We start from the raw sequence: 14,048 nt of genomic DNA, 5'->3' as shown, positions 1-14,048 counted from the left end.
TAAGGGCCTCCGGACTGCTGAACCAGCTGCAGAGTATGCACATCTTCGAGACAATTTCCCAACACAGCAAGAGCTTCCACATGTAGATCGCTGAATTCCTAATAAAGAAAAAACCCCAAACAAATAACCTTCAAATCAGGACTGAAATATCTTCATCATTTATCTTTGTAGTATAATTGTCATAACTTTCTTTTGGACAGTTTATTCATACTGCAAAGTACATCTTTTCACACTCTTTTTTTTTTTATATAATTAATTTGATGTGCCTTGGGATGCAAGACATTTGTCAAAAACAGTAAAACCCCCAGAATTTTCTCATTTACATCAAAGTGGGCTAGGCAGGTATTCGGAAAGGATCTGTCATCCTAAAATTTCAAATATTTCACAGATTTCTCTATGTATTGTATTTCCCATGGTGACACCTGAACTCAAGAAGCACTAAAATGAGTCTCATAATAGCATAAACAATAGAATTTCTAATGCAGGAAATTATATTTCAGGCCATTGATATCAATGTAAATTCAGGAAAAAAAAGAAGAGTGTTCAAACTAGGAGCCAGCACCAGAGCTCAGCATATAATCAAAAATTTTGAGAAAACATCATATAAAAAGCTTTTTCTGATATTTACAATAGTTTAAGAAATGGACAGTAAATGCAAAATAGTATTACTAATAGCAAAAAAGCAAGAAAACAAATACAAACTTTATGGTGAATCCTTTTGCTCCCTTTCTTAATCCTAGCTTATCCTATTTCTATAATAGTTCCAACTAAGGAGCTCTTTCTTCTTTTATCACTCTTCCATAACATGAACAATATTTCTCGTTAGTCATACAAACATTAGCAGCAAGAACAAAAAACTTTTAAGGCAAGTAAACTGTACATTGGTTTCCAGTATCGTCAGAAGACAATCTAATCCTTTATTTTCTCCCAGCATTATCCTGGTTTCTCCATCTTTGCTGATTACTTCTAAGGTTTTAAGGGCTAACAACTGAATAATTGGGTATTCAGATTTCAGTAGTTCCAGCAAAGGTGGAATTATGTTCAGTTCACGAACTGCAGCACGGCTTTGAAAATCCTGCAGTAAAATATTCAACAAAAAATGTTAGTGATAGAGAGTGTAACAGTACATCAATTCCTGACTTTACAGAAAGAACGTAAAAAATCAGGTTTCAAACACACAAAAGTAAGTTAATATCCCAGAATTTCCAGTTCTGAAGATGTTTTACTTTTCAGCTAAGAATTAAACTAAATATAATCAAGCCCCACCAATCTTAAATTCCAATTGTTTTGCATGACTGAAGGACAGGCTACAGAATCTAGTCCTGCCTAAGGAGGCCTATTTACCCTTGGTTTTGCCATGTTTGTCTCAACGTACATGTTTCCTTGAGAAAGTTTTTTAAATTTAGTTTCATCATTTTGATTTACCTCAGTGGGGGGGAAAATAGGTTTTGCACTCTACTGTGGTTGCCTGGTTGTATCTTCTTTTGGTTTAGTAATTTTAAAAGGACAATTTAAAATTTCAACTTTAAACAGTGTATATGCAGCTTAATAAAAAGACAGTAGTAGGTGTATTAAAATAGAAAATAAATAAATAAATTACAATTTGCTTTTAAATAGCTTATTGCACATGTGCAGCATGCAATTATCCTTATCAATATAAGCAAGCACCAGGTGCAGTTATCCAGATATACCCTGCAACAAAGACAGCGAGATAGTAAAAAAGGAGAAAGAGTAAAATGTGATTCTGAATAGACATGCTCTGATGCCCCAAAAGAGATAGAGTTATAAACTGAATTCATTATTGAATTGATTCGCTTAAGCCATGGAAAAGAACTGCCATACAAATGCACCATTCTTTTGCTAAGCAGCATATGGATGACATTAGTGCTGAGTGTGAAAGTAGCCAATAACAAATCTGTTCCTCCCAGTATGGAAAGTAGCTGCTGACAGCATTCACCTCTCATTAAAAAGATGTTCAAAATTGGGACTATGGACTTGCTGGCCAAAACAAGGCACAATGCAATTGTTAATTATCTTTAATTTATAGCATTATTCCAGCCTTTTGGATAGACAGGTTATAACTCTCATTACCAAGATTAACATTTTCCAACTAAGAAAACAAATTCATATTTAATTAAAGAAATCTGAATCTGTTTCTGATCTCACTTACTTTGCTGTAGAGCATGGATAATTGCATTAAGTTCAATGAAATGAGTCAAACCAGCTATATTCGTAACTAATGTACCAATCAGGGGCTTGGACGTAATGTTTTTAAATACATGGATGAACAGTGGGGAGTAAAGGAACCAAACATTTAAAAATTATTAACCCCATAGAGGGTGGCCAAGGGGGATAAGTGCTTATCTGACTTTCTAATTAAATAACAAACTTTACCTGCACCAGGAGGTAGATACATTCAACCGAATTCTTCTGAACATCAGGATCAGGGCTACCTAGCAGTCTGATAAGTGGTTCTAATCCACCTTGCTCAAATATTTGTACTTTAGTAGTATATTCAACAGCCATATACGCAAGACAGAGAGTAGCAAATTCATGAATAACTACATCTTCTATGGGGAAAAAAAATAAATATATATTTTGATGAAGTTTAATTCAGCACAGCATATGTTCACTAATCCTATGGTCTAAAATATTGCTTGAAGCCCATAAACAATAGCTGTTAACTATATCTGACATCTCCATAAACATGTTGATACATTTGTACAACAAAAAACACTACTCAGTGAGTAACAGATCTACTTCTATAAAAGCAATTACTTATTTCGCATATAGTATGACAAATAAAAAAATTACAAGGAAGATTTTATTAAATTGTATAATCAAATGGCAATCATAAATTATTTCTGAGTGTATTTTTGCACAAGGAATGAATACCACAAGCTACCTTCTGGCACCAGGTGTGATATAAGTGAATTTGTGACATCCAGTTCCCTCAGCAACTTCTTGACATCATCTATAATGAAAAAAATACAAATATGAAGTCTTCCATTTGACAATCTTGGCTTGTAAATCCTTACTCCAATCTTGAGTAAAAAATCAGATTCTGCTCCAAGGGAAACATACTTATGGTTACTCCCTGAGTGACAAAAAGATCTGACTGGGAATGACACACAACTGAAGTTATACCAAGATCATAATGGGCCTAGAAAACATGAAGGAAGTACCGGATGACTCTCTTTGACATTTGATATATATGAAGTTCTTCAGTACTTAATTGAAACTTGATTCAAGATACATGCATCAAGCAGGTTCTGATGAAATACTGCACAGTTTTAGTTGTCAAAGAAGTCATAACCCAATTAGTTAAAATTATTTGTGGTTAAGATTATCAAACTAAAAGCAATCTTTCTGTTATTTAATTTTCAAGCCATCATTTCCTAATTTGATGCTAACACTGCCCACACTGCAAATTGAAAACATGGGTTATATAGGTCTTATTAAAATTACAGTAAAGACTTGCAGAATGCATTTTTGTTGTTGTCAATGGCAAACTAGCAAAACCACAACCACTGGATAGAATAACCAAAAGACATTCTTTGGGACAGACTTTATGCGATCTTACAGTGCCAAGTTGTTACTATCAATATACTACAGTGTTGAAATAAAAGAAAAAAGTTATAAGTTGAATTTACTTTTAAAAAAAAAAAACAACTAAGCTGTGAATATAAAGGAAGATCATCAGTCATTCTGATCCATGTTGGTGCAGCAGCGTCAGAAGCCAAGGTCTGAAGGGAATGACTATGTGCAAGTGCGAAGTTGAAAGTAAGGTAAAGAGCACAAGGTGCAGTGTAACATGAAAAGCAAGTAGCAGTTGATGAGAAGACTTAAATACACCATGGAACTGGGTATGTTCTACCAACTGGGTAGAACATCTACCAAAATAAGACCTGATTAATTATATTAATTAAACGCAGGTTTATAAGACAAAGTAAAAATAATAGTGACTGAAACTCACCCTTATGTCACATACTGTTTCATCTTCAGGTATGTCTACCTACCACTCACTACAGCCTGATTATTTTGCACTCAGCCCCACAGCATGGATGCAATACATCCATTCTCACCTTATAAAAAGGTACAAGAAAATTTGCGTATACAGTAGTTAAATCATTTAGTAATGGTATGGTTACAGCAGATATACTGCCTTGCCATGAATGTCAATATCATATTGTCTCAGTGTGAGAGATTCGAAACTACTTGAATTACACTAGCTCAGATACATTTGCAAAAGCACTGACCTGCCAAAGAAGCTGGGTAAATATGCATGCCAATGCTTGATAGCTCAGGGCTTTTTTTGCCCTCAGTACTTGAGTTCGCTACTTTAAATTTAATACATATTCTCCCTTATCACTGTAGTTACACTAATGCCTCAAGTAACAACTGATATTTAATCAAAGCATTTTCTGTAGATGATAAATACTGCTTATCCTTCTCTTCCAACTTTTGTAAAACAGTGTGTCATGTCCACGTTGGTGGGCATCTTATGCAGTCAGGCTTTCCCTGATAGACATAGCTCCAGTATTAAACTGTTTCAATTTGACTCATCAAAACAAAAATAAGGGTTAGAGGAAAATTAACTTCTCTTGTAATTTTCTTTTCACAATCAGTGGAGTTAATTCTAGCTGAATTTGTTCCTTTTTTCTGGGCTGCTATATAGGATTTTTTCACATGGGCCATCTATTGCTTTGATGACCACACTCAGGCACAGCAAAAAATATTAAAAAAAGGAGAATCTTACGATTAGAAGCCATGATGCCAAATACCATGATGGCATTTCTGCGTACGATTGGATCTTCATGTGAGATGAGTTTATACAGGAGTTCCACTGCACCAAGACCAAGAAGTGTTGCCTTGTTTTCATCACCTGATGAAAACACAATGAGGTTAAAAGTTCTATAAAAATGCAATAAGCTCACGGTTATAATGTAACACAGCAAACCAGCTACCAATCTTTTATTGGACTGTAGAACCAAATAACAAAGGCCTGGATAGGACCCTGGGAGTTGGTCTAATCTATACCCCAAACAAATATCTGTCAAATAGTATCAAGGATTAATAATGTCTAGGATTAATTCACATTTGTAAAGCAAAGGATGCTTTTTTTTTTATTGGACATCCAACTCATTTGTTGAAGACTGCAGTGGTAGTACAAAAGGCAGCTTTCTATTTAGCCAAGTACAGGTGAATGGTATCATTAAGAACCTAATTTTATTTTCTTCTTTTCTTGCCTCCCAATTTTATTTTCCTCAAAATAACAGTTAATTCATTCTGAGGACCCCTCAACTGAAGCAGCTACCAGGATCTGGATCATTAAATGCCACCTGAGATTTCTGTCACCTGAGAATGGAGCTCTTTGTAGCTCAATAAGCTCTGGGCATGCAAAGAACAGAAGTGTTTTGTGTGATTACAGCCTTCTGTTCCTGCTTACTCAAAAAAACCCACTCAAAACTCATGAAACAAAATCCCAAACCTACTTCTATTATCAGTTCCTACGGCATCTTTATAATTCATTTTCTAATAAACTATGCCTGTCTTTTCTGGCTGCAAGTGCGAAATGTGAGGAGAAACAGAACTGTGTTCACTCTCAGGCCAAAACACAATTAAAATACAAGAACTCTTTTTTACTGAGGGATGGGACTTAATTTACTAGCAACAGTTAATGAACTGCAAAGTGAAAACAACTGCAAAGTTACAGTCTTGTCTTGCAGAAGATTGCGGGAATATCTACATGAGCAACTTAAAGGATTATTCATTTAGTAGAAACAGAAAAATTAAATATCTGTCCTCTTGCAACATGCCACATTCTCCTGTGGACAGCAGGGAAGAAGCCAGGAAGAGTTTATGTTGTGTGGTTCAACTGTCTCCCAAGAGTAGAAATTCTCCCTTCACATATTCAAAATCTGGTTGCGTGCCCTCAGCCCAATATGCCATATTAAGCTGAACCTAAAGATCTTCCTGAGCCCCATGATCCCTAGCCGTTGTCAGAGACTTTAGCTCTCTTCTCACAACTTCAGCAGTGCTGATAATTGTCAGTACAACAATCAGCACATAAACCCATGTTTTTTAAAGAAAATGGAATTAAATGTAAATTAATGTTAAAACAGTTTAATTATATCAGTGCATACCGATTTGAGTGGCTAGTATGGAATGAGTAGGATGAAACTTAGGAAATTATGTGCTACATTACAATTCTGAGCCATTGCTTCACCGTTGTATTCTGGGTGGCTGGAACATGACACTTAACTATAGTTTAATACAGGGACCTTTGTAAGATTTGGAATCCTGGGGACTTGCTATATTCCTGACACAAACAGAAATAAGCTTGATTTATTGCAAACTGCTCAGCCTCCCTTATCATGTGTAACAGAAGTACTGACACAAGAGCTATATGCAAAAATAAAAGAAACAGGCTAAAAAGTAACTTTCATTGAAAACTGAAATAACTACACTGGTACAGAAGTGTCAAACTATAATGTAAAACAGAGAATTCTTTCCCAGATGCAGGTCTGTTGCTCATAACAAAACAAATCTAGGTCATATTTAAACCAAGTTCTATTAAACACAGAATATAAAGTTCTACAACAAAACGATAAAAATTTCCTTCACACAAACTACAGGATTTCTTTATTACTGTAAATTCAGTTTTGATAGATATTTCAGAAACCCACCAAAACCTTGACAGACACCTTTGAGATGAAATGAAGTTTTCAGTGCTAGGAAACTAAAATATTGTGAATTACTATCAAAATCCAAACAACACAAGGGAAAGATTGCAAAAAGACTAACCTTTTGATGCAAATTTATAGAGAGAATCACATGCTTTGGCCAGAACTTCCTCTTCAGGAGAACTAAGCATTAGCACAACTGTTGCTGCTGTTTTGCTTTCAATCAATAAAGGATCAAACTACAAATAAAAAAAAGGAAAGAGTAGCTTGATATATACCAAACTATTGCTTATAAACCTTCCTGTATGCTGCAGTGGACACCCACATTTCATTTAAAAAAAATCTAGTTTGATATCTACACTGAATTGGAAATATTAACATGAGTTGCTATTTACCTGGAGAAATTATTTTTTCAATAACAATTGGAAACACTGTTGAAAAACGAAAAAGAATAATTAACTTTCAAATACAATCATGATTTCATCCCATATGAAGATTTTGGGGAAACTTTGACACTTCCCTGTCTAGGAAATCTAGAGGCCAACAAACTATGTAATTCTGTTACATGTATAAGAGCATCCTGTGGCTTTGGAACCAAACATGAGAAGAAGTTTCTTTCAAGCAGCTGTGCACAGAGCCTATGAACTTAGGTGTGGTATGAGGAAGAGGATTTAGTTCCTCTGTGGCATCAACACATTATTGTTGCTTTTAACAAATAAAAGGACCCTTCCTGTGCCTTTGTCAACTCAGTTCAGTAGCTCACCATGATCTTGTACTACCTGGAGTATTCCCATGATATAATCCCTGCTCATTCAGCTCTAGAAATGATACAGCGTGTTCATTTCCATTTCTGACCTCTCTCATACTGAAAGAAATCTTCCATCAAATCTGTCAGTTTTCACCCTCTTAATAGTCTCTTTAGGACTAATATCACTTAAGCAAGGGAATCTTCTAAAAAAAGCCTTTTGTTCTTCAACAAGACTCAAGGATTTCTGAATATTCTACCCACTAAAAAGTTTTAAGCTTGTTTGGATTTCAAATAATTTTTTTAACATGGAAAAACTGTCTTCTGTCCTCACACTTTAGGCCTAGAGAGTATCCATGCTATGTACATAAAGTACTAGATACTGGAGTCATGCAGTCTCTCAGTATCAACGCATTAACCTTTAAAATACAGCAGGTTAATCATTTAAGATAGCAATACAAATAATTTTAAAATATTATTACAATGTATAGGTATACCATATGCATTTCAAAATGTCTATTATTTGGTTTACTTTATTTAAAAACTGTCTAAGAGCTACATCAGAGTCACATGTTGCTGAACTATACAAGTCAGTTGTCAAGCAGAAGATACATACAAGTCAGTTGTCAAGCAAGGAAATTATTTGAAGCAAATCTTCAAACAAGTTGTGAGTATGCTAGAAGGAAAAAGAACAAAGAGCAAGCTTTCCTTCTCCCTCCTCTGACTTGTTAAAACATAAGGCAAAATATGATACTAGTACCCAGACTTCTAAATTCACATTTTTGTTAGGTTTTTGAATCAAGTAATTTCATCACCTTCATCACCTTAGCATATCACACTATTTAACAGCCTGCAAGATCAAGATTCAAGTTTCATTAACAGTTAAAAGGTTGCCCAACTGATATCCTTGGTCTCCCTATCTTCAAGCATGTCTGAAAACCTGAAAACACTGTCCAACTCCAACTGTGACAAGCCGGAGGCATGGGATGAGTCATGGAACAAAGCTCCTGTTTAAAGAAAATATAATCAGCTTACTGTACTATAAGTCATTTGGCTTAATAATAACTCAGCAACAAGAACTTAATCAGTTTGTCTGTGAGGATGTTATGAGAGACAGTGTCGAAAGCATTACTAAAGTCAAGACAAATTAATATTTAGGCATCAACTGCTCGAAGAAGCTGTTTCTGTGGAGACTGAATTTCAGGAGTTGACAGTGCCACTTCATATATTACACCTTTTTAACATTAGTGTTATGAGTGAAGCCATTTTCAAAAATACTCATGTATCTATGACTTTCAGTGATAATGTCTCAGTATTTTCTCTAGTGCTAATGTTAGGCTTCCCTTTTAAAGTCTATGCCCTAGCTGATGATCAAATAGTAATACTGTCTAGACCAAACTTAATGAAGATATCATATGAAAAGTTCCTATCAATCTATGTCAAAGCTAGCATATTTTACTGGCTAAGGTCATCCATATATAGACAGAGGCTGAAAGCAGTATTTTTCCTGGAGAAGCCCAATTCTCAGAACAGATAATAGCAAAAGACAAATTATGAAAGGCAGGGAAAACAGGGTCCTCAGGAATACTTTCTGAAACATAAGCAGTGGCTAAGCTAAGAGATGCTTTTCCCACCTATTCCTAGAAATCTATAAAAATCAGTGGTCATCTGCAGTACCATATATTCTCAGACATTCCACATGCACAAAGGCCCTCTTTTATAAGCCTGTCCACATTATCTCAAGGCTTCTTTTCTTGAACTTGACATTTTCATAAGCAGATTATCAATCACAAGATAATAGCTAATATATCTTTTATTTTGCCTGCATCTCATTTCCTGCCATCTGAAATACACAGGTGAAATTTAAAGTTTTGAATTTGCTTTTACATGATCACTATTAACAATATTCTCATAGCTAGAAGATTTTCTTGGTTGGTAGTTACAACTAATCAATGACTTATTTTCATGTTTAATTCTGTTTTGCTATGCAAAATTCAGGTTTTTTTCCTCCTGATAGGATTGCTAGAATTGATGCTAGCCCGAAGTACAATAAAGGTAAAAGCTAAGCCAAAAAATTCAGATGCCATCTGGACTCCGATCTTTCCAATCCTTTCCTTTTTAATAGTTTTACTGACCTTTTCTGTAAGTTTAGTTTTTCAGTTGTTGAATATGTTTCTAACATTATTGACATTTTATTGCGGTAGTTAGTAGGCTGTACCATACTTTTCTGCAGAAACTTTAATGTTGTCTTTTAGATCTAGAAATTGTGGTGCTGCTTCTACTGGCTTTCTAGGTATTTACTTAAAGTTAACTACTATTACCTGGGAGGGGATTAGCTCATCTATATGTCTTAAATCTACATTCACACCTTTCAATTTTATTTTCCTTAGACTGCAAAGATACTTAGTTTTAATTTTTCACACCTATTTTAATTAGTCCCATCCACCTACACCTTCTATACAGAAATGGCTTTAGATGTATTTATCCTCTCATGCCGAAGTCAAATTTCCCTTCATAAGGAGTTACTATTGATTGGAGCTGATGAATTATGTTTGTAATATTCATCTTTCCACAGAACGGTTGGGAAAATCCTGGTATCAGTTGCTGTGCCTCAGTGACATCATGGCTATTGTATAGTACTTAGTCAAAACTGTTTATGCTTATTTAATACTGAAATTGTGACATCGTTTTTGCTGATCAACTTTTCTATGACCTATGAAAAAGCTCTTGTAGTAGCATCACTCTTTATAGACAAACCCATTGTTTTTTTAAAACAGTGCACTGAACTTTGCATTTAGCTTCATGCTCCTCTGTGGGACTCATTGTGATCCTGATTTTCATTCACTTAGTTATTATCTGACACAGAATTTATATTATAATCTTTTCAATGTTTTTGTCATTTCCTCTACTTCTTTCTGAATAAGCCAACTAAACTTTAAAATTACCTACATTTTGAACCTCTATCTTTTGGGGAGTCTCTTTGTAGCTTGTGAATTTTTAGAAACTCTTGAAAAGAGTGCTAGTGTCAGACCCTTAAATCTTACATTGCTACCTGTCCTGGTTTCGGCTGGGATAGAGTTAATTTTCTTCCTAGTAGCTGGTGCAGTGCTGTGTTTTGGCTTTAGTCTGAGAACAGTGCTGATAACACACCGATGTTTTAGTTGTTGACAAGTAATGCTTACCCTGATCAAGGACATTTCAGTCTCATACTCTGCCAGTGAGGAAGGGCACAAGAAGCCAGAGGGATCAGAGACAGGACACCTGACCCAAACTGGCCAAAGGGGTATTCCATACCACAGCACGTCATGCCCAGTATAGAAACTGGGGGAAGTTACCCAGAAGGGCAGATCACTGCTTGGGTCAGGCTGGGTATCAGTCAGTGGGTGGTGAGCAACTGTATTGTGCATCACTTGTGTTTATTGTTTTGGGTTTGTTTGGTTTGGTTTGGTTTGGTTTCCTCTTTTAGTTTTTATATCTCTCTGTTACTTCCTTTTTATTATTATTAGTATTAGTATTATACTGTACTTTAGTTATTAAACTTCTCATCTCAACCTGTGGGTTTTACATTCTTTCAAATCTCCTCCCCATCCCACCTGGGGTGGGGGAAAGCGGGGGGTGAAAGAGTGGCTGTGGGATACTTCGTTACCAGCGGGGTTTAAACCATTACACACCACTATTCTTTATTTGGCTTCAGCTCTTGTACTGCTTACTGTGGCACTTCCAATTACACCAGAAAAACATGAACTGCTTCTAAAGATTCTGTCTTTGCAAAAGAGCCAGAATATGTAGTACTGTCATTCAAAATGTCTGTAAAATTTTGTATTCAGTAAAAAGCTCTGCAGATCCATCTAGGCTCCTAACTCTTTCATTCTTAAAGAAAGGGAATGTCACCACAGTTGAAAAGACAGGCAGACGTCAGGTCGCTCTTCTCCTTTCTCCTTTGATTTTTACAAATGGAAAGCTAATACTGTTCCTTAAATAAAAAGAAGCCTGGATTGTTTCATACATTACTATTTGCAAAGCCTGCCAAAGACAACAATCTCCACAAAGAACTACACATGCCCAGTCGCTCTGGTTTGTATGCTGTCCAAGAAAAGCATAAACAGAGTCATATTTAAAAGCCATTTTTAGAATAATGTGGGTAAGCTAGGAGAGTAAGGAACCATGTAAGGATGGTAGAGCTGGGCTGATAGTTGTGTAATGTTTACTTTATAGCATATAGCAGTTTATAAACTTACCGCATCCTTGGGTAGAGGCTCTCCTTCCTTCTTTACTTTTTTACCCATTCTAAAAAAATAAAAATAAACCAAGCAAACATAAAAAAACCATCACACAAACAAACTCTCTTCTGTGTTTTAGGAATTAGCTTACCAGTGATTTAGGAAAGCATACAAAGCTTGACTTTCTCATTCATTTGACCCACCTAATCAGTCTGAAGATTTCTCTGACATAGTAATTTTTATGCAGAAACAAACTAACACTTGAACACATTTGGTAAAGTACATCTATCAACAAAATACATAACTAAAAAGAAAAAACTGAGACATCACAAGCTCAGGTTGTAATGTGATAAAAATACATAGGACATACTTTTCTATAAGTTACTTTAATCTGCATCTATAAATCATATTTGAACTTAAAAGTCCTATTAGAGTATTTCCCCGTACCTATACATTCTATGTTGGCACACATTCTATACAACTGCAGAATGTATAAATAAATTCTACCTTGAAAATGTGGTTCAAATTTGGTTTGAATTCTCTGTTCATATTTCATAGTAGACAAAAATCAGGTCTGCAGGTACTAAGAAACAGTTCTGCACAGTACAAATTTCACTGATTTAAAAAAGTTACACCAATTTACACGAGGTCCAGCTTCTGTCTTCTGCCTTTTTTATATTAGCACATGTTCATGTGAACCAGGAAGACCTTCTCAGCTGCATCTAATAGCTTCTAAAGCATATGGATATAATACCTCATGTGGACCTAATTTCATGTGGCTTGCAAAACTTCAACAGATCCTTCTAGCTAAGCTAGAGGCAAAAGGAAAGAGCAACATGAGCCATCAGCAGTAGCTATGCATACAACATACCCCAAGTTATGCCAAACTTAGGCTTGTTTTCACACTGTAAAAACGAAATGCACACTGTTAGTATGCCTTAATAACTCCTTGGTTAGTTCTCAAAGAGAAACCACACATCTACACTTAGCCAGGACTATTCTGATGGTCCCCTTGTGATAAAGGAGATTATTTTCTAGTGCAATACGAGTTGTAGCCTGGCTGGTTACAAAAGTCAAGGCTATTGTTTGTTGTGTTCAACAAAAATCTGAAGCTCTTCTGGAATCCTCTGAAACTTCTCAGGTATTATTCCTCTACTGGCTTCTCAAAGAAACTGTAACATGGCAGTACTGAAACCAGTTGGTAAGCACATCCTAAAAATGGATCTAAAACTTAAAACTTCACAGGAAGGTCACTAATTACAGTTTTGAGAGGAAGACCCACACAAAGATTCTTCACCTCCAATCTGCTTTACCCTAGAGCATATATGTTCAGCCTGGAGAAGAGAAGGCAGCTCGGGGAAGACCTTGTAACTGTCATCCAGTACCTAAAGGGGCCTACAAGAAATTTGGAGAGGGTCTTTTTACAAGGTCATGTAGGTATAGTATAGCACAAGGGGGAATGATGACAGAGGGGAGATTTAGATTAGACATTAGGAAAAAATTCTTCACTGTGAGGGTGGTGAGACACTGGCACAGGTTGCCCAGAGAAGTTGTGCATAGCCCATCCCTGGCAGTGTTCAAGGCTAAGTTGGATGGGGCTTTGAGCAACCTGGTCTAGTGGAAGGTGTCCCTGCCCATGGAACCAGATGATCTTTAAGGTCCCTTCCAACCCAAACCATTCTATGATATGTATGTACACAAACACATATGAACACATACACAGACACTAGAATTCAGTGTTTTAGAAACTGCAGCTTTGGCTAGAGACAAATTAACAAGGCATAAGGACAAATTACTGACAAACAAAATGATGGACATACTACCTTGTGATTCATGCAGTAACTATAGAAAGTAAGCACCACGCACACATATAAGAATCAGACTTACAAAGACATTCAGGAAATCTGGGCTATTTAAATTGTGTTAGATCTTGGAATACAGATATGGACACATTGAAAGTTATTCAGTTCAGGTCAAATAATTTCAGATATAAATCAAGCTAAAGTTCTAAAAAGCAATTTTAATTCTCAATGAGTTTAATTAGGTTTAAATCAAACAATTAAAAAAGTTAATTCATGTAAAAGCATTTATAATATTGTACCATTAATATTCACAGATTAAATGATTATACATATTACAAGACCATGAATAACTAAAGCCTTAAATTGTAAATATTTCTTCACTCTATATAAATACATCCAACTTCTGAGGATGTTTTCAAGAAACTTAACACATTTTTCTACATGTTCAGAAATACTTGGTTCCTTGGTAATATTAGAAAAGCAACAGGTACAGATAACATGACAATTACTTTATTGTGGATTATGCCCCTCAGTCTGTTTCTTTGCTGCAGTTACTGTTCTGGATTTCTATGCATTCTGCCATCAATTGTTGGTG

At 35.6% G+C, this 14,048-nt stretch overlaps 1 protein-coding gene across 1 annotated transcript in view; it reads right to left on the bottom strand.

Moving 5' to 3' along the window:
• The window catches only part of LOC104407067 (armadillo repeat-containing protein 3-like), a 46,541-nt gene extending 34,824 nt beyond the window's left edge, over positions 1-11,717 (bottom strand). The window contains 8 exon segments of the mRNA XM_010016246.1: positions 1-3; positions 6-98; positions 881-1,075; positions 2,395-2,570; positions 2,906-2,974; positions 4,760-4,885; positions 6,808-6,925; positions 11,670-11,717. The exon segment at positions 1-3 is cut by the window's left edge and continues 106 nt beyond it. Coding sequence (XP_010014548.1) covers positions 1-3; positions 6-98; positions 881-1,075; positions 2,395-2,570; positions 2,906-2,974; positions 4,760-4,885; positions 6,808-6,925; positions 11,670-11,717 — 828 coding nt within the window.
• Positions 11,718-14,048: the final 2,331 nt, after the last annotated feature.

This window comes from Nestor notabilis, unplaced genomic scaffold, assembly GCF_000696875.1.
Source record: "Nestor notabilis isolate BGI_N333 unplaced genomic scaffold, ASM69687v1 scaffold4606, whole genome shotgun sequence".
In the NCBI taxonomy this organism is placed as follows: Eukaryota; Metazoa; Chordata; class Aves; order Psittaciformes; family Psittacidae; genus Nestor; species Nestor notabilis.
This window is presented reverse-complemented; position numbering and strand designations above follow the sequence as displayed.